General features: G+C 45.7%; 1 protein-coding gene across 1 annotated transcript; it reads right to left on the bottom strand.

The window, feature by feature from the left end:
- Window positions 1-3,658: 3,658 nt before the first annotated feature.
- On the bottom strand, window positions 3,659-19,952 carry chrd (chordin). Its single transcript, XM_062385163.1, has 21 exons — window positions 19,808-19,952; window positions 17,734-17,837; window positions 17,505-17,631; window positions 15,632-15,784; window positions 15,340-15,451; window positions 14,984-15,071; window positions 13,912-14,053; window positions 13,512-13,649; window positions 12,685-12,767; window positions 11,083-11,230; window positions 9,519-9,625; window positions 8,937-9,216; window positions 8,563-8,804; window positions 8,358-8,471; window positions 6,908-7,099; window positions 6,667-6,760; window positions 6,486-6,542; window positions 6,247-6,350; window positions 5,743-6,006; window positions 4,845-4,938; window positions 3,659-4,589 (listed from the first exon to the last, which is right to left on the bottom strand). Exons 1-21 carry the CDS (start codon window positions 19,947-19,949, stop codon window positions 4,525-4,527), a joined length of 2,850 nt encoding a protein of 949 aa, XP_062241147.1. The 5' UTR covers window positions 19,950-19,952; the 3' UTR covers window positions 3,659-4,524.
- Window positions 19,953-20,306: the final 354 nt, after the last annotated feature.

Raw genomic sequence — 20,306 nt, forward strand, 5'->3', positions numbered from 1 at the left:
TTATTTAATGAAAACTATTGACTATAAAATCCTCACTACAGATGAACCAGGTAGGATGAACACAGAGTTTTCTAGCTTCACTCTGCACCATAGATAATATAAAAAGCTCTGAGCACAAGGTCCAGCACACAAACAATAAAAAGAGAGTTTACTATAGAACTGTTTGAGCTGGACTCACTGATGACACTGAATAATTCTGAAGTAGCTTTGACACAGGACAAGAAAACAGTCCATTTAAATCCAGCAGGTTTTAGAACAGACACTGATGAAAATGTATTACATAATGTCATAGCTGCTCTGCTGTGGTGTTAATCATCTATAGCAGGGGCGTCAAACATATGGCCCACGGAACGGATATGGCCTGCCAGGGGGTCCAGCTCGGCCCACCGGATGCAAAGCATGCTCCAAATAAAAAAATTAAATTAAAATTAAAAAGAATTACGAAAAAAAAGAACTATTTAAATTTGAAATAAAAAAAGAAAAAAGTCTCACTCTATGCCAGTAATTCTCAAACTCACTCTATGCCAGTGATTCTCAAACTGGTGGGGCTCAGAGGCATAACAGGTGGGGCGCGCGACCAGGAGGGGGAAATGTTAAGCGGAACTAATGTTTTGACGTCAGCATCTCTTTAACAGTGGAACAGTAAACAAATCGTTCTTTCACCGTAGCCAGGGGTCGGCCACAAGCGGCTCTGTAGCGGCTCCCTGTACAGTGTTGTGCCTGTCTAGAATATTTTTCATGAAATATCAGCAAATGTGTGTGTGTGTGTCCAGACAGCACAAACACCCAGGCCCCAGGGAATCCAGCTTCAGCCGCTACGCACCGGCCCTCTCGACCTTTCACTTTCAGACTCCTAGGTCCGTAGGTGACCCCGCTATGTTGGTTTCATGTTGGTATCTGACGCCGCCACGCCCCACAACCCTGAGCAACGCCGTCCAGGGCAGAGGGGCGTGGCGGCGGCCGTGCTATAAAAAAACAGGGGGGGGGGGGGTGGGGGTATGAAGACATTATGCTATGAATTTACTAGTCTGGCCCACTTGAGATAAAAGTGGGCAGTATGTGGCCCCATAACTAAAATGAGTTTGATACCTCTGATCTATAGACACAACATGAATGAGTTAGTGAACTGAAAATGTTTCAGGATGTTTGTGAGTGACTTTCATTATCCATGAAGTGATTTGAATCATAAAAAAGGAATTGTAGAAGTCTTTCTTGTGCCTCTTCATTAAAAAAATGAAGGAGTAAACACATTTGAGGATATAGGCCCAAGTGTGAAAAACTTAATGGGAATGAAAGGAAAAAAACAAAGCAATGGCACAGCTGTGGTAAGTGAAGCAGTGTGGAGTTCTTCAACAACAAAGAAGAAAGGCGACTAGAGTACAGTTTATTGCATGTGGCTCTGATTTCCCTTCCCTTACAGTAATAAATAAGATGAACAGCCCATCACAGTGCAGCTCAAATGTTTCATATCAGCAACAGACTAAACGAACATCTGAAGAGGTGTCAGTGAAAGACATGAAGAAGAAGGAGAATCCACAAGAGAGCGGCGTGTTCTTCTCTGCAGACCGGCTCTGTGAGATATTCAGATATTTCTGGATTCACTTGCATGTTTTGATAATATGGTAAACACACTGAAAGAAATCCATAACAAGAGTCTTAATGAGTGTCAAAAGTTTAGAGTGAAGTTAATGGTAAAGTGGAGCTAAAATAGTTCTTGGCTGTTTGGAAAATCCAAGTAAGCTGAGCAGTATCCATCAGTGTAATGTTCAAATCACAGGCCACACTCACACGCACACACTCACACGCACACACACACACACACACACACACACACACACACACACACACACACACACACACACACTCACACACACACACACAAACAAACACACACACACGAAAACATGTGCAGGTGCAGGTCTCAAGCTGGTACACGTCTCATGCTTCTTCACAGGCTGCCACAGGCCATAGCTCAGAACACTTAACCTTTGGCCTCCACGATCCGGCTTTGACAACCCCCTGCACCTCTGTCTGCTGCACTGATGATGACTTTCCAATATGTTTTCAGACAGGACGAAGGGTCGATACAGGTCTTAGGTGGGAAGATATTCCATGGTCTGTGCCTGGGACAAATAAACGTGTTCAGAGAGAAGCTCTGCCAGCAAGGCTCCTTTGGTGTAGTGCTGGGTTTATCCCGACAGAGGGCAGTCTCTCTCTCTTTCTCTCTCTCTTGCTCTTTGTGTGTGTGTGTGTGTGTGTGTGTGTGTGTGTGTGTGTGTGCGTGTGTGTGTGTGCGTGTGTGTGTGTGTGTGTGTGTGTGTGCGTGTGTACGTACTTGTGGACAGCAGTGGCTCAGGAGATGGAGCTGGACGTCCATTAACCAGAATGTTGGTGGTTTGATCTCCGTCTCCTCCAGTCTGCATTCTGAAGTGTCCTGGTGCAAGACACTGAACCCCAAACCAGCCCTGATAGCTGTGTATAGAAGTGCTATATGAATGTGTGGGTAAATATACTTGTTCTTGTGAGGACCATTTTGAGCATAAACCTTACAGAGTGAGGACATTTTGGCCGGTTCGCACTTTTTTCAAGGGTTGATACTTGGAATGAACTTTTTGTGGCCAATAAAGGTCATACTGCACTAACATCAGTGTGTTTATAATATTTTTATGATGTTGCCTATTTTTATAATTATGGTAAACAGACCTCTGCAAATTATTTGTATGTGTAAACCTACTTGGAAAAAAAACTGATCTGATATGAGGGTTAGAATTAGGTTTAAATTCTTAAGGTTAGAGTTAGGTAGTTAGTTGGGACGTTTAAAGAAGATAGTTAATATGTCTTCAGAAATACAGAAGTACCTGTGTCTGTGTGTGTGTGTATTGGAAAGAATTCTTGCTCGGCCTGAATGTGTGTGTTCCTGATTCAGGAGTTTTCACATGTATACATCTGTGAATGTGTGTTTATGCTTCGGTCCGTCTGCAGTAGAACTGGTCAGGACACAACATTACCGAGCACATGTGGTGACTGGCCAGTAAAACAAGAGGGCAAAAGAAAGAGTGAACGGATTGAGAAGGAAAGAAAAATAATTGGAATGGAAAAGATATAAAGAAAAGGGAGGGAAAGAAAAGGAACGTAAGACATGAAAGCTAAGGAAAAAGAAGAAAAAGAAACAGAATGAAAGAACAAGGAAAATATGGTGTGAAAAGAAAAGATCGGAGAAGAAAGCATAAATGAGAAGGAAAGACATAAAGTAAAAGAGGAGAAAATTACAGATGAAAAGAAAAAACTGCCAAAAAAGATGAAGGGAATCAATAAAGGGTGTAAAGAGGCAGAGAGAGAGAACAATAGAGAAATGGGAACTCAAAACAAAGGATTAAGTCGAGTCACTCTGGCTTTTCATCCAGTGATAATCACAGCTCCATATGTGAACAACTGTGAGGAAAGAGGAACGGAGATGGAAAAACAGAGGGACTGAGAGTTACAACGTGGAAAACTAAAATCCCAAAGCGTCCAGATGAAGAAGAAAGATAGGAAACGCAAAGAGGGAAGGAGGGCGGGATTATTAGAGGTGGTTAGTGACAGCATCCAAAATAAAATACCACAGGCATTCCCTTTTCTCTTTTTTTAACCAACAAACTTTTTTTTATTTTGTCTCCACACCATTCAATAAATACAAAGTACAAACCAGCTTCATATTCATAAACAACAATAATAAAAAAATCCATACAAATGAATTATTTGGAACAATCAATGCAGAGGAGTTCAACAGGCGGCGAAGACTAAAAGTGTTGCACCGAAACGGCTGCCGGGATGGTTTCTAGCTTATCTCCCGGCCAATCAGGACGGATCCTGACGCCACCACAAGTGATGACAAGTCAAAATATGTTTGTACAACTAATGAAAGTTGTAGACTGACTGCAGAGATAAGTTCATTTGATTCTGGACTCCACTTTCTTCATGTTACAGTTTCTATATCGCTGATTAGTCCTATCTTATACCGGTAAACACACACACACACACACACACACACACACAGACACAGCCACACAAACAGTCACACACACACTCGCATTCATCCTGTTCTGCACTTCAAAAAAGCCCTGTCAAAGAAACACATGCCACACAGTCTTTCCCATTTTGAAATCCAACAGTAAAACAGTCCCAGCTTCGCTTCACATCTACATCTACACATTTTGTCCTGTTGAGCTTCTTTGGAAAAAAGCAAAAGAAGGAAGAAATTCCTGCAGGAAGCGTTAAGGCGGGAAGCAGAAGGCAGCAGCAGGCTGATAGAGTCTGGTTGGTCCTCCTCATGGCTTCATTAATGAGTCCGTGTTTCATTTGATCATTCCTCTGTCTCTGCTTCTGTTCAGTACAATCCTGAAGCTGATAACTGGGTGGGTGTGAGGATAGGTGGGGGCAGGTGGGGAGACCCAGTATGGCTCTGGGTGGGTGTCCACCTGGGACGAGGGGGCTTCGATGGGTAAAAGTTAAGGGTTCAGGTTTTTTCTTTGGTCTCCCCATAGATCAGTGTCGCAAGGTTCGTCTTTTGTCTGGAACTTTCATCAACAGGTCGTCCTCCTCTTTGGAATCTAAGGCAAACACAAAGATAAAGTTAAGACCCAAGAAACACTGACACAGCTTCAGGTTTGATACTAACTTGTAAAAATCTATTTAGTGACTGAAGAACTACCAGCTGAAGGTCAGCAGCAACATGGGCCATAAGACATTTTAAATAACTAAATAACTAAAGATATATCAGTTAAGTCCCTCCTTGTGTGTGTGTGTGTGTGTGTGTGTGTGTGTGTGTGTCTGTGCGTGTGTGTGTGTTTGTGTTGAAGGCTCACCACCACATTCAGGACAGCATGTGCCCTCTCGGCGGGTGATGTTGGAGCAGGTGATCACTGGACACTGTTTCCTCTGACACTTGGTGACACCGTGCTGTGGAGGAGAAGATGAACATCGAGATTTAAGATGGTGAGAAACTCCAGTTACCATGAAAGCATTGTTGTTATTGCATTTAACGTGCATTCATTGTTTTTTATCAGGGAACTCATTAGCAGCATCCAGTTGATACATGTTGAAGGACAGTTGGTTATTTTCATACCCAGTAATTGCACATCTGAGTTTGATTTTTATAGAAAGGTATTGATTGGGGCTGGCCCATGATTTTTTAAGTATTATAGTTTATTTAACTTCTTTTGTGCATCTCATCTTGTTTTCGACAAGCGGCTGGTAGTGAGTAATGCATTATGACTGCCAGGTGGTGGCAGTAATGCACAGCACAGCTGTTTGCATCATTAAATAACATCAAATAATAATAGTAACAACAATATCAAGAAATTAAGTGTTAATGTGCTGATGAAATACATGCGATGGTGCAGTGACATTTGATGCCACTGTTCATACAAGAGAAAAATACAATTCCAAAGACGACCTCAACAATTAAAAAAGTTCTTTGTTAAAACTCATTAGTGATTAAAGTAGTTTTGCTTGAAGTGGCCGATGATAAAAGTCCATGTACAAATACTCACATTTGCCAAAGTCCTGGTTTCATGATAGGATCACTTTTCTAATGGTATGTTTAAAGAACTTAGTTTGAACTGTATTCTGTCAACATCCATTTAAAATGTTCTTTTGGTTTCTAAGGAGCTACCTTCAGGCAGTTTACATGATTAACAAATTCACTTTTGTGTCTGCAAATTCCAGTTATCCTACAATTCTTGGAGGCCAGCGTGTACTTACGTCACACCAGCAGTTGATGCACTTCATCTCGCCCACCAGCGGTACCCAGGGATGCCAGTTGTCGCTGTTCTGGTAATAGTTCTTGCCAAACTTGCAGTGCCTCGGGCCGTCTGCCTGCATCATGTCGCTGTGCTCCAGCCCCTCAGGCGTCCTCTCCTCCTCCGGACACTCTTTACAGCAGTCGGACGGGTTACGTCTCACGGGGTGACTGCAGGTCAGCACGGGACACGTCACCTTCTCACAGTGCACCTCCCCTGTAGATCCCTAGAAAGAAAAATGCAGCTTTGTCAGCAATTTTGCTTCAGCTCATTTGAATGGGACTCATTGTTTTGCCTTTATTCAAACAAAGTCAAAACGTCTCGTCATTCCTCAAGAAAGAAATGACGAGAAATGTACTTCTGCCTCATTTTCTTTGGAGTCCGGTGCAAAAAATAAACGATCCATTAAGGGCTTTTGGAAAGTAAATCCAGCCAGATGTGAGTGGGTTTGTTGATTTGTGTTTACCTTGCAAGTGCAGACAGCACATTTAATGTAGCCAAAGGGAGGAACAAAGGGATGCCATGTGGTTCCTGGGGCATGCATCTTCTGGTCTCCTTCAAAGTAACAACCTGGGAGAGGAGGAGAAGAGGTTAGAGAGAAAATGCGAGTTAAACTTTAAATGTTGGCAGAAATTCAGTGAAACAAGCACAGCATAACAAGACACAAGAGAGGAGGAACTACAATAGAGGAGAGGTGGTGCATACCTTCAGGATGTTCCTCCACTCTCTCCGGAGCTTTCATGTCCTTCGGGTCCTTTGACTCTGTACAGAGAAAAAGGAATGGGAGACAGAACCAGCATTAGATTTAAACTTGATCATTTGACACTTTGGGACAATAGGGATGTGTCCACAGAAATCCAAATATCTATATCGCTGTTTCTCTCACCGTCACAGACAGCACAACACTTGTCTTCAGGCTGGATGGTTCTGGAGCAGGTCAACACCGGACAGATGACTGGATCACAGATCACCGTTCGCTTCTACAGAAGAAAAAAGATGACCAAGAGTGAGTTTGAATTGTGAAACAAGGTAAATCAAATAATCAGTCCTGACATAGATCTCAAAGGCTGCACAAAAACCAAACTGTTATTTTCACAGCTGTCTATGTGTTGGTCGTGCTTTGTTACCTGGCAGCTGCAGGTGAAACACTTGTCGTAGCTGGGTGTCCAGCGGGAGCCGTGAGCCTGGTGCTGGTTCTCAAAGAAGCAGGTATGTGGGTCTTTCTTCAGCTCCTCCGGGTCCTTCACAAACAGGTCGTCGAACTCAGCCTCCTCTACCTCCCCTCTGGTCCCAAACTCACAGTTGTTTGGCACATGGACCTGGAAATGGCAGGTGTGTCGGAAAAAGAAGGACAGAAGGGACGGGTGGAGATGAACGACAGAGAAGGGGGACAAAACGAGAGGGAGATGTTAGGAGATCTGTTGTCCACAGCCGAGTGCAGGCAGGAGTCACGCTGTGGCCTGTTAATTGTTCCAAAATGAAGCGCTGCTGTGCTCCCGAGCAGATGGCCGTTTATGTGTCCGCCCTGTTTGCTATTAAACCAGCTGGAGCCACTGAACAAAGAACTCATCACCAGCTCCACCTGCCAAGCTGCACACAGGTTCACAGGCAACTGTGCTCGGAGTTAGTGTGCCGCTGAAGCCAAGTTATATTTTTACTCATCAACAACTCGCCAGTGAAAGTGACAGTGTGTGTTTGCGTTGGCCCGTGAACGCTACGTGAGCAATCACACAGACACATAAACACTGAGATGGTTTATAGAGGCCCCGAGGACTTGACTTCTGCTCCTCCGATTGTCCATGTTAAATCATCACTTTGCTTACAAAATTTGTGCATGACAATTTTTGGCGAATAGCAAAGTATAAACATCCTTTCGTCACCATGGCTCTGCGATCTTCAGTGACGGATCAGGGATTTTTCTAAATCAGGGGCCACAATTTACACATACGTCCAATATCCCTGTACACCTCCTGATTGAGTGAGAGGCTAACTTAAGTCATTCCTTGTTTACTGTTAGCTCGATAGATTTGAGCAAAACCACACATCATTGAATACATAAAAAAAAATACAGAAGGCGGCAAGTTTAAAACTTAAAAGAAGTAAAACACTTATGTGTGTTAAGGTCATTGTGCTGTGGCTGGGCTGGGGTAGTAAAATTCGCCCAATTTCACCGTTGTGGACATATATTGATGGTTTTAGATCCCACTGAGGCAATTGATTATTGTCTTTTTGTTCCCATTTTTAAATACTTTTCATGCAGAACCAACTCATCCATGTTGTTTCCCTCAGAAATGCCACACACCAGGCTCAGGGGCCTCTCAAACCTCTGGACCACCCTGGGAGACGTGAATCCTTAACTGAACTCTACACAGCCAAAGTGACAAGCCCTGCTCAATATCTACTCTGGGAAATTTGCCCTTAATAACTAAGAGAATTTACTAAAAGCTCAAAAAAACTCTAAAAAATCACCAAAAAAGTGCATCTCTTAAGCATGTTTGGATGAACATGTAATTTAACACGTTTAGTGGTAATAATGAATGTAAAGATGATTGTCTTGGTCTTGATCGTCTCTCTTACCTGTCCTCGAATCTCTCCGCGGGGGTTGAGCTTGGTGCTGACTTGGATGAAGGCTGTTCCCTGGTCCAGGTGCTGCAGTAGCTCAACACTCATGTCCTTTAACACCCCCTGAGCCTGGAGGAGAGGAGAGGAGAGGATGGGTTTATACATGGGACACTTTTGCATGTGGATGTTCTCCTTCATGTCCATTTTTGAACGGATGTACCTGTGATCCGTAGAAGCCGGTGAGCAGCGTCTTGTGCGAGGAGCTGCTGTCGTCTAGCTCCCCGATCTCAGCCAGCCCGTGGAGGTGGGCGCTCACGGTGAGGTCGTCGGCCTTGCTGAGCCCCGAGACGACAATCTCGTAATGCAGGTTACACTGTTTGTCCACTGAGACCCAGGCGTGGCCCGAGACACCAGTTCTCACTGGTGGGGACACAAAGTGGCCGGCCAGAGGGGTGGGCAACTCTGGATGAGGAAGACATGGATGTACATGAGAGTGGATCCTAGATAAAGGATGACTTTTCCGTGTTTTGCAAATTTATAAAGCAATTCAATGTGTTTGTTGAATTTCCTAACTTTGGTCCCTCCCCTCCTCACCATGTCTGGGTGCCTCCAGGCCGCTGTAGAGCAGAGCCTTTATCTGCCCCCTGAGCTCCCCCTCCTGGCTGTGTGCCGTGGCCACGTTGATGAACAGCTCGTTCTGCAGCAGCATGTGGATGTGTCGCGCCTCCAGGCGACTCCAGCTGCCCACCGCCTGGCCCGAGGCCTTGTTGTAGTCCGTGGTCAGGTCGTAAATAACCGAGCGCTTGTTGCGACGCCGCGGCTTCAGCTCGATAGTGAGGCCGACCACGTCACTGGTGAGACCTGCAACCTGGACCTGAACCAAGGAGATGAGACCAACAGTTTAAACCCCTTTTCACGGTATAGGCTTGTTATTGAAATTCATTGTGATGAGCAGTAAGAGAGTTTGACACTAGAATCTGCTGAAGAGGGCCGACGGAAACAGATTGAGCTTAACTCTATAAATACAACAGGTTCAGTTGTTATAAACCACAAATATTGGATATTAGAACAGAATGTTGAGGAAATCTTCATAAGGATCTTTTGTTTACGCGACTCATGTATCATTATTAAAATGTTTGATAAACAACAATCAAATCCTCCTGATGGAAACCTCACCTGGTAGTCCAGCGTGCCGTTATCATGGAGGTTAAAGATGACAGATCCCACACCTCCGGTCTTCCCCGGGGTCAGGGCATCACCACTGGACATCACACTCTGAATAGCTGAGCAGGCAAACAAGACCAAGATTAATATCAAAATCCACTTCAGAGCACAGCCAGTCATTTTCCCTTCGGAGTTTTCCTCCCTTGCACCACAGAGCCTGACAGCATGACTGATGAGGCAACCATTTCTGTCATGTGAGAATTCTGCTGGTTTGGGTGAAGGATGGAAAACACTGGGGGCACATTTACCCATGTTCTGCAGCTACACACATACACACACAAACACACACAAACACACACACACACACACACACACACAAACACACAGACAGACACACCGAAGCCACATGCCCATAATGTCCTCCCTTCAAGAAGTAAGAGTCATTGAGGGGACAGATTCAATTGAACCACTAATCAGGAGGCGTTCCTGCTCGTGTAATTGTGTGCGACCTTGAGCCAAATGCATACATGTTTAAGCACGCACACACACACACACGCACACGCACACACGCACACGCACACACACACACACACAAACACACACACACACACATTAAACCCACCCAAGGTTAAGCCTTACGATGAGGTAACCCTTGCTGAATGCAGTAGGCTTAAAAAGATTGAGCTGAAATGACAGGAGGGAATGAGTAACTGAGAAGGATGAGAAAAGAGCGGAGGAAATTTTTATGAGGATCGTTTTGCCAAAGACACACAAAGAGGACAGCAGACCACGGGGCCGCCGCTGAATGGAGAGACTGGTAGGAGGAGAGAGGGAGAGCAGGCACGGGAAGGAGGAGAGAAGAGAGGGAGAAGAGTGTGTTGGGTTCGAATTCTTCATACATCACGTCAAGCTGTTAATCACAGAACTGGAACACCAGCAAGGAGAGTCACGTCCAGCAGACTGTGACCTTGGCAGCAGTGTGCGTGTGTGTGTGTGTGTATATAAACTTTCATAAAATAGAGTCTTTATGTGTATTTGTGTGTGTTTGTGTGCATGTGTTTGTGTCTGTTAGGGAATAAAAACACCCCTCAAAGTGTTTCAGAGTGTCCCACACCTTGATGTTCCATGCTCCTGTACAACTATGCATCCCATGAAAAGACCATGTGTGCATGCTTTTACGGTTTCAGACGATTGGGCTGTCCACAACATTCCTGAAACCTCTGTCTCTCTTTCTGTGTCTCTCTCTTTCACACACACACACACACACACACACACACACACACACGGACATGCATACACAGTGTTGGTGGGCCACCAAGTCAAACAGAAGGTCTATAAACAGGGTTTTTCCCCAGTGATAAGACTTGAAAGGATGGATACAGAGAGAAAAAAGAAGTATTTATAGAGAGGACCGACAAAAACCGCCACACATGGACGAGCACAAACCAGCTACGACTCCAAACACATTCCCAGCGACCTACGTGTTTGTTGCGCCTGCAGTATTGAGACGCAACACACACAACGCAGAGTGTGCGGAGGACCAACGTGCGGAGGAGAGCAAAGCGGGGACACTTACTGTCACAAGATTTCCTGCCGGTGATGAAGCCGGAGATTTGCCGCGGATCCTGAGCCTCGGTCGTCACGGTGATCTCCATCTGACCGCGAGATAGCCAGAACAGTTCGCGGCTGTTCAGGTCTGTCAGCACCTCGGCAAAGTCTGGATCCTGCACAGATTGAGAAACGGAGTTAAACGCGGGTCAGCTGTCGGAGGGGAAAAGTCGCCTGGTGTCTTTGAGATCTTGTTGACCCGATGTTGGTTCAACTGCCAGTGTGAGAGATTAAGTCCACGATCACAAAGTCAGTAGCCATGACGGACACAAGCTGTGCTGTGACATGAAACCACAGTGTTTAAATCACGGCACTCGCAAGTGCACACTTAAACCCAGGGCAAAAATGTGGCTCCCATTGCCATAACATGTTTCATATTGAGTGAAGATTAATCTCAAGCAGGCAGACTGGGGAATGGGGGCGGGGGGGGTTCAGTCAGGATGTTGAGAAATGTTGGATTAATAGGACAGATGTACGAGCGTGTTGAAGAAATGTTACTTTTATGACCCCGGGGCCTCGGTTCAATATAAATAAACACGTGCCATAAATCCACACGGTGAGGAGCCAAAACAGAGCGGGAGCAGAGAAGTGGCTGGACGGAGGGAGGGTGACTTATATTTGGGGAAACGAACGGACAGAATAATGAGGGAGAAGTAAGGTGAGGAAGGATATATCGGGGTGTGATATAAATCAGGAGGAGCAGTAACTCTGTCAGGATCATTGGTCCTCTTAGAAAAATCCAATGCGCTTGCTTGCATATGAGGGTTAGAGTTGAAAAATGACTTGTCATGTGTCTGTTGTTTACATGCGTCTGTGACTCAGCTCCACTTGACATGAGTCAGCGGTTTTGGTTTCGACGTCTGGCCCCGGGGACGCTCGCCGAGCTGGAACCTTTCACATCGTGTTCACGGACAGTGTCCCTCACCACCAGGCTGGAGAGGGGCGCATCGGCTCTTCAATTCCTGGCAGAATTAAAACCAGGCCCGCCTTTCATCACCCGCTCCCTCCCTCCTTCCTCCCTCCATCCATTTCAGCCCACAGACCACTAACCACTGACATGTGTGTGGAGTGTGTACGCAGTCCATCCTCTCTACCTCCCTCTTTCTCTGTCTCTCATCCCTCGCTCACATCTGTCCCCTGCAAAAGCTCCTCCCGCACACTTTCTCCCTCTCCTCGTTTCCCCCCTCGTCCTCGTCTCCTTCCATTTCTCTCTTGTCACATCTCAGGGTAGTTAGCTGTGATCAGAGCGCCGGCGACAACCGCGTGAGGATGTGGTGACCCGACCACATCCGTCTCAGAGAGGGAAGGTGGTGGTGGTGGTGGTAGTGGTGGTGGTGGGTGGGTTGCTGTGTCATATGTTCCTAACCAACAACAACCCTGCTCCTCCTCCGAACACTACTCCCACTTTTAACCTTCTTATCTTAGAGCAAACGCTGAATATTTTGTTTATTTCGAATTTTACAAATGAGGATTTTTCAGATATCAACACATTTGCTACAAAATGTTGGACGATCAGTTGCTTTTCAGTTTTGGTATCTGCCCCTTCTAGTAAATATGTGTAAATACTCACATGAGAGGTGATGTTGGCTCGGATCTCCCTGAGGATGTGCTGGCGGTACATGAGCTGGACACGGATGGGCACCAAGACGGGCTCTGAGGGGAGAGAGAGAGAGAGAGAGAGAGAGAGAGAGAGAGAGAGAGAGAGAGAGAGAGAGAGAGAGAGAGAGAGAGAGAGAGAGTACAACAATTAAAGGTGGGGCTGATAAATTGCTACTTAAACTATTTTTGTCTTCACAAACCTGATGACATCAATAAATAAAGTCATCTTGAAAAACAGGGAAAAGCCTGTGGCCACTCAGGGCTGAAGTAAAGTTGGTCTGGCTGGTGTACCTGTCTGTCAGTAACAGACCTGCCTGCCTGCCTCTACACACCCTGTCTGTGATCTCACTGCACATGACCACACTCTTCAGTCTAAGACTTTTTAAGTATGCCTGCTGTTGCTATAGCTTGTCCAGAATTATCAACCCTAGCTTTAAGGAAGTTTTACAGATTGAAGGTGACATTATTAGAAACGGATGAACTGAAGTAATCCCATCACACGACCCTGGATCGAGTTGTGTGGATTTTGTAAAACTATACAATCTATGCAGGATCCAGATATGAGGAGGTCATTTTTTAAATGATCAGCTACATTGTTTGTCTCCTTTTAGTTCTAAAAGGGGAATGAAACTTCAGTATTTGTTAAAGGGGAACTGAGAGAAGTAATTTGCAACTGATCCTCTTCCAGTCATCAGTCTTATTAACTGGTGTTTATCTATCCCAACCCTCTGAACTCTAGTTGGAATTCTTTCTGTCCGACCTGCAGTTTCTCTTGGACTTTAGCTTCCCGTCACTCACCTTTGTCTTTGTGTTTGATGAGGCCCTGCAGAATGAGGATGAAGTGCAGGTTGTTCCCCGTGTCACTCAGTGTCAGCATGCCGATGCCTCCCGTGCCTGAGTTCTCCTCCTCGGACGTCAGCGTTGAACTGAATGTCTCTATACGTGAGACACGAGCACATCAGCACATTGAGTATCTGCGCTCTCTTACAGGACGTCTATACAAATACTCCTCTGTAAACAAGGCCCTCACTTTTCCTCTACATGAATCCATCAATGGCGGCTAAAGATTACACGAGAATGTACACAGCTCCATCGATTTGTAAATATTGAGTTTATTGTGTGGAACAGCACAAAGAACAAAGGCATACACACGTCTGGTCTGATGGAGAACGCTATAATGTCCCCCGTGCACACTTACCAGCAAACAGAGCTCTGTGTTTGATGATCTTCCCCTCCACTTCGTCCAGTCTGCTCGTTGATGTGGTCATGCGGATGCGCAACTGCTCCGACTGCAGCTGTCGCATGAGAGGCTTAGCCAGGTTCTTCCAGACTCCACAGATCTGCAGACACACACACAGGCCAATGAGGCGGCGGCATTGTGAGGCGACAACATCCACTCATACTTGCGGATAACATGTTAAAATCTGTTTACTCGCTCATGTAACATTCGGGCAAACGGACAGACACACGTGCTGCATACATCACACCACGGGATCGTGTTGTAAACCACAGGCTGCGGCCCTTCAGCACGCTTCTTGAGAGCAGAGAGAAGAAATGTGGCAGCGTGCCGGCACTTCATAACTCAAGGGTTCAGAGGTAATCTCCATTTCAATTAGTGATACGCTCTGTCCCCCTGCTAAGCAGTGATGTAACATGTGAAACATTCTCTCTTTCTCTTCCTTGCTCCAGCTTAACCCGGCCACCCCCCCAACAATCTCCCTCCTTTGTCCACAAGTGTTTTCTCTGAGGTCCTCCTGGCACTGACATTTATCTAAAAATAATAATAGGAGCATTTTTCCAGGACCGGTATTTACGGGGCTCCAGTGTTGGGGTCTGACATGGAATGAGGAGATGTGTGTGTGCGTTTTGGCAGCAAATGACGTGCAGTGATTGGGTCGGACCTCAGGGAGTTGGTGGACATGCATGTGTAGGTACTACTGTTACACCGACATATTGGTTTAATGATTCATCACAATGATGTTGGCCTTTTTATCAAACTCAGACTTGAAGCTCGAACCTGAAGGTGAGCGAGTGTTGATGTTCGGTGCAATCACGGAATGAGAGAGAGTTTAAGATGTTTACAAAGAGGCAAGGAAGCACAAATGAAGTGTTTGTGTGTGTTTGTGTGTTTGGGTGTGCGTCTGAGTGTCAAGTCGTGCAGTGAGAATGTTATTCATACCAGATCTTTTATTCTCTCTCTCAAATGGACACACATGACAAAAAAACATTGACAGGGGGAAGATAAGACATTATTTTCAGTGGTGTCTTACCATGTCCGGCTGTCCCTTGGGGACCCTGTACTCAAATGCAGTGGTCCTGTCTGAATCCAAGAAGAGAATCTTACTGGGACGGTCCATTCTGAAAAGTCATGGGTGGAAAAATTGACCAATGTTTAAAGTCGTGTTCATTTTTTTTCAGCTCCCTTTTGTTACTTCTGAACAAAGTGAGGCTGCAAAACAACAGATCAATCATGACGTCTTTTAAATTCGCTTCTCTAAACACTTCAGGTCTGTTTGGGGCAGGAGCAGGAGAGGAGCCGGGAAGTTATGAGAGAGAAGAGAGCGCACCACTAAACTGAAGCTATAAAGAAACAGAAAAACCCATTGAAACTCATTCTGTGTGTTACCTCTGGAATGTGATGGAGAAGGCCAGACTGGTTCTGGTCAGGGAGAAGCGAGCTCTGGCAACACCACTGGAGCTCCCCAAGTCCGTCCCGCCTGTCAACAGGGCTACAAAGTCTGCAGGAGGACAGAGGCCAGAGTTATTTGAATGTAGTTTCAGTCATTTCATTTAGGTTCTTTTCTCACTAACAGCATCTGCTGCATGCCTGTGGGGCATTGGTGTCCTACTTCACATTTTAATATCTGAAATGACTCTAGCTGCAGCAGTAGTTTCCGTCTCTGAATGCTCCTGCTCACCAGTGCGGCTCTCCCCGGGGCCCATGTCCTCAGAGCTCAGGTACGACCTGTCGTTGTAAGATTTGTGGAGGTCGCCCTCCTTGTCTTTTCCCTTCTCGTGGAAAAACTCAAAGTTGTCCAGGACGGCGTCCGTCTGCTTCATGTCACCATCACCTGGGGAAGCAAAGCAGAGTTATATAGATGTTAAATATGCGGTTGATATGCACAGGAGGTTCTATTGATGGCCAGGGCATAATCAACTCATGTAACCTGTTTTTGAATATTCACATGTTTAGTTAGTAGTTAGTTTTCTGGAAGCTATAAGAGTTTCTCGTGTGGAATCACGCCTTTCAAACGGTTTCAGTTTCTGGCAGCGACGCTTTCCAAAGACTGAACGAGACGATAGCATCATCTGTCCACTGTCTTCTCTCTGACTGTGTATTGGGTCTGGATGAAGAGTGTGAAATGCCTGGACAAGGTATTTAAAGGATGTGTAAGATGTCAGACGCCAATTTCAAGGCAATGGTACGGTGAAGGCTAAAGCCCATTTCCTCCACCCCCCATCTGCCCTCTCTCTCTCTCTCTCTCCCCCTCTCACCCAGGGGAAACTAACCGGAGGGTCTCTTGCAGCTGAAAAGCTTAAGGAGAATTGAGAGTGACAATGGCGTGCGATCCCAACACTGACCCGCTGTTCCACACAAACTGACGTGCATCTTGATGTAATGTGTCGACTTCGCCACTTTTCTAACGCACACTCTCAAACAGACACAGACGCACATGCAGTGGTTAGTTCCTGCTTCGGCCGACTCCAGACACACTGACACAATCTTGACAACGAAACACCACACGTTGCCTATTAGTCACCCCAACTTGTCACCCAAATTTCTCCCAAGTTGTTTTGTGAGGAGCAGCTGCACTGTCTGTTTTCTGTCTTGGCGACTGATTCGCACACATGCGCACAAGCACAAACACACACTCACACACACACACACACCTTAATTCTCGTCATTCTGCTCTCACTTTTTCTCTGCTCCACTGGGCACGCTGAAGGCTTCTGGGGAGTGTCACGCTCAGCTCTCCCCACTTAGCAGTACTGTATCCTCAGGTGCACCAGTCATTACGCACACATATATATATATATATATAAACACACAAACACATGCATACAAACACATTCACACAGACACACACACCATTTTCCATCACTTACAGAAATATACTAGCTGCTCTGGAGCATAAGGTAAGACAAACAAACTCAACCTTTTTCTACAAACTTGACCACACAGTCACAGCCTTTCCAACGCTTGATACACACACGCATACACACACACACATGCACACACACAGACTGGTCTAACAGGGCTTTACCCCTACTTTCCATTCCATTACCACTCACACGTGGCTTAAAGAAACTCCCAATCTGCTAAATAAAAATGCTGCATGAAGAATCCCCCTAACTGCGTGTCTGTGTGTGCACGCAGGGTTGCTGCAAATCACTAATAAGGTGGAACTTTGTGTGCAGCAGTGTGTGGACAAGGTTAGTGGCAGCGTGTGAACGAGGCTGCATAGAGGGGTGATACTTTCAGTTTAGGCTGGTTAAGAGAAAATGTCTATTTGATGCGGCTGGAAAATCAATTGACGTGCTCATTGAATCCGGCAGCTGTTCTGAAGACTTACTAGCTGACCCACAGGGAAAGAAAAAAAACGGAGGTCCCAATAGGGGAAATGGAGATGAGAGAGGGAGAGAGAAGTATGATTCAAACTAGTCATAAACAAAACCGAGGGAAAGAGGCCGTTGTTGTGAGGCAGAGAGGCAGGGGGAGCTAAACCAAAGATCAAGTTTGAATGTAAGAAACTGGAGAGCAGTGGGAGGGGGGGGGGGGGGGGGGCTTACCTTTACGGCAGGTTTTACAGCAGTGCCCCGGCAGAAGGACGGGATGGTCACAGTTCGGGTCGGGACAGTCCTGTTTGATGTTCTTGCAGTTGACCTTCCCAAACACCTTTCCACGACGACTCTTTTGCTGCACAACATAAAAGAAACAGCTGCATCACACAAACGTGCACAAAGTGAGCGTGATATACGTGCATGTGCAGAAGGAGCGGAGCGCTGAGGTCCAACTTACAGGTTCACAAAGGCACTGGACGCAATGCATTACACCGAAGGGCTCCCCCAGGTCCGGGTGCCATGAGTCCTCCAGAGAGTAGGAACGACCTCCAAATGAGCATCCTGCAACACAAACACGGGTGAGTACACACACTGATCTCTGGGGTCACACTTCATCATCACGCTGTCGCCTTCTAAAACAACAGGTTTAGAAACCATGTGAAATGACATAATTACATATGAGGGTTTGGATCTTAAATTATGCCCGGATTAATTATAGGAAGCAGAGAAGAGTTTACTCAAGGCTTTTTTGAATTATGAGCTGATTTAAACAGAGTTCCTGATAGTTAAGAGCAAGACAAAAAAGTGCAACCCTGTGGTTTTTATTGAGTGTCAGGCTGCAGGATGACAAACTGGGCCGACCAGACCACTGCACCAATTTTCATATTTTCAACAAATAAATCTCGCACAGCTCACTGCCCAGACATGTTTGGAGGCGACCAAAACTCCCTGGACGTCTGGCCAGTTTCTTGGGACTCAACCCTGCATCCTGTCTCGAATAAATGATCCATGAGCAAGCAGGGGAGATATTCAATTTTCCACTGAGGGATGATGAGGCATTCCCAGAAATGCACAGAATGTTGGCCAACCTTTGTTCAAGAGAGCTTCAGATGACATTTCACAGAAGTAGGAGAGGATTGTGATGAAGTGCCTCCCTTTAGAGCAAACTCTGCATGACGCAGACATTAAAATGGTTTCTGCAGTGTTAAATATCCACTTCAGCATTTTAGATTTGAAATGAAATAACCCCCAAACATAATGTGAGCACAGAATCAAACCGAATCTTTGTTTACACCCACATTGGATGAACCATGTGGAAATTCGGCTTACCGATAAGAGGGGCAATGGTCTCCACATTACTATAAAGAAACTTGAGATAATGTATTTTGTGATTTGGCAGTATATAAATAAATACAAATCTAAATCCTCACTCAATGTGGAAACTATAGTCATTGAGTCACATTAAATCCTCTGTGCTGGAGTCTATTCAAAAACTCATAACCGTTCTAATATCTGGGGCCTGTGCTGTGGTTAAAAAATAATTTTGGGTGATATATATCTAACTACAAGTGCACAAACACACAAAGACACACACCGGGCGTGATGCTAACTGGACTGGAGCTGGTGGCCTTCCTCTCTCGCTGCTACCAACCTGGTTCACATTATTCTTTCATTAAAGTGACTGCACACTTTAAACAGGGCAGGTCCAAACTGTGAGCCGCTCGCTTCGCCTGCCACTTCTGTCTCTGCAGAAATAAATCATGTGCGCAGCGGCCAGCGCTTGTAATGGAAAAGTGGACTGATTGCACTTTCCAGCGTTGGATTACACGGTGAACGTGGAGTTCCCACAGGGTCGAACCCCACAGAAGTTACCTTGTAATAATAATAACCGCGCTGCTTGGCTCCTTTCCCCCCCCCCCCCCCCCCCCCTCTGGGTATGCGCAGGGACTTTTTCTTTTTCACACGTGAATCAAATGGTATTCGCTGTGGTTATGACTCAGATGTTTGCTTCTGGTTTTTACACATGAGCAACACTGGCAATTACCGGACGTTTCAAGGATACGTGGAAATTCAGAAAACTGGGGTAAGTAGCCCGTGTTGTTGTATTGGTGGGGGGAGCAGGGGACACGTGTCAATTTAAGATTTCATGTTTAGGTTGCGTGTACTTAAGCCTTATCCACTATCGAGTCCGTAAACTGGCCCTTTACGCACAGGCAGCACCAAATCCCCTACACAATAAATACAATATTAAGTTTAATTGTGTTTTTTATGCAACACACACGATTATCTGATACTTATACTATAATCGATAACAGCAGCAATGTGCGCACTGCAATTCGGCTTTACTACGATTTTAAAAAAGCGTTGATTTAAACAAAATCCGGAGTTTTCAAGTGCTCGCTACCGCCCCCGCTTGGTGTGAAAAAGTTTGGAATAGTCAACGCTTCTTTTTCTATTGGCTGGTTAATATTAACTAGTTAAACATACAGTCACTTTACATTCCAGTTTTCAAACAGATGACGGTGGGTTACCTGACACGCCTTTGAACGGCAGCGGCTCTCTCTCTGACTGGATGGGCAGAGCTGGAGTCTTGAGGCGCGAGGCCGCTCCGGTGCGCAGCCACGCGCAGCACAGGACGCACAGCACGGAGCGGAGCGCGCGGGGAAGCAGCATCCCAACAACCACCCTCTCACCGTCTCAAGTGTCTCCGCAGAATATTCTCCTCAAAGCTCCAACTGAGAGGCTTTCAATGAACCACTGTCGACTTGGAGCGACTGATTACACTGACGGTCAAACAAAGATGAGAAGTTTCTTCCTTATATCCAAGTGTCCGTGCTGATCTGCGTGGAAGTCGAGCAGCTTTGTTTGATATATCAGGCGACTTTTTACCAAAGCTCTCTCTCTCTATCTCTATCTCTCTATCTCTCTCTCTCTCTCTCTCTCTCTCTCTGTGTCTTCAGCACCAACCTCCTCTCCAGTCCCGTCCCTCTCTGTTTTATAGCATGCTGCTGCCTGAACAGCTCGAAGCAG

The sequence above is a fragment of the Platichthys flesus genome, chromosome 4, assembly GCF_949316205.1.
Source record: "Platichthys flesus chromosome 4, fPlaFle2.1, whole genome shotgun sequence".
In the NCBI taxonomy this organism is placed as follows: Eukaryota; Metazoa; Chordata; class Actinopteri; order Pleuronectiformes; family Pleuronectidae; genus Platichthys; species Platichthys flesus.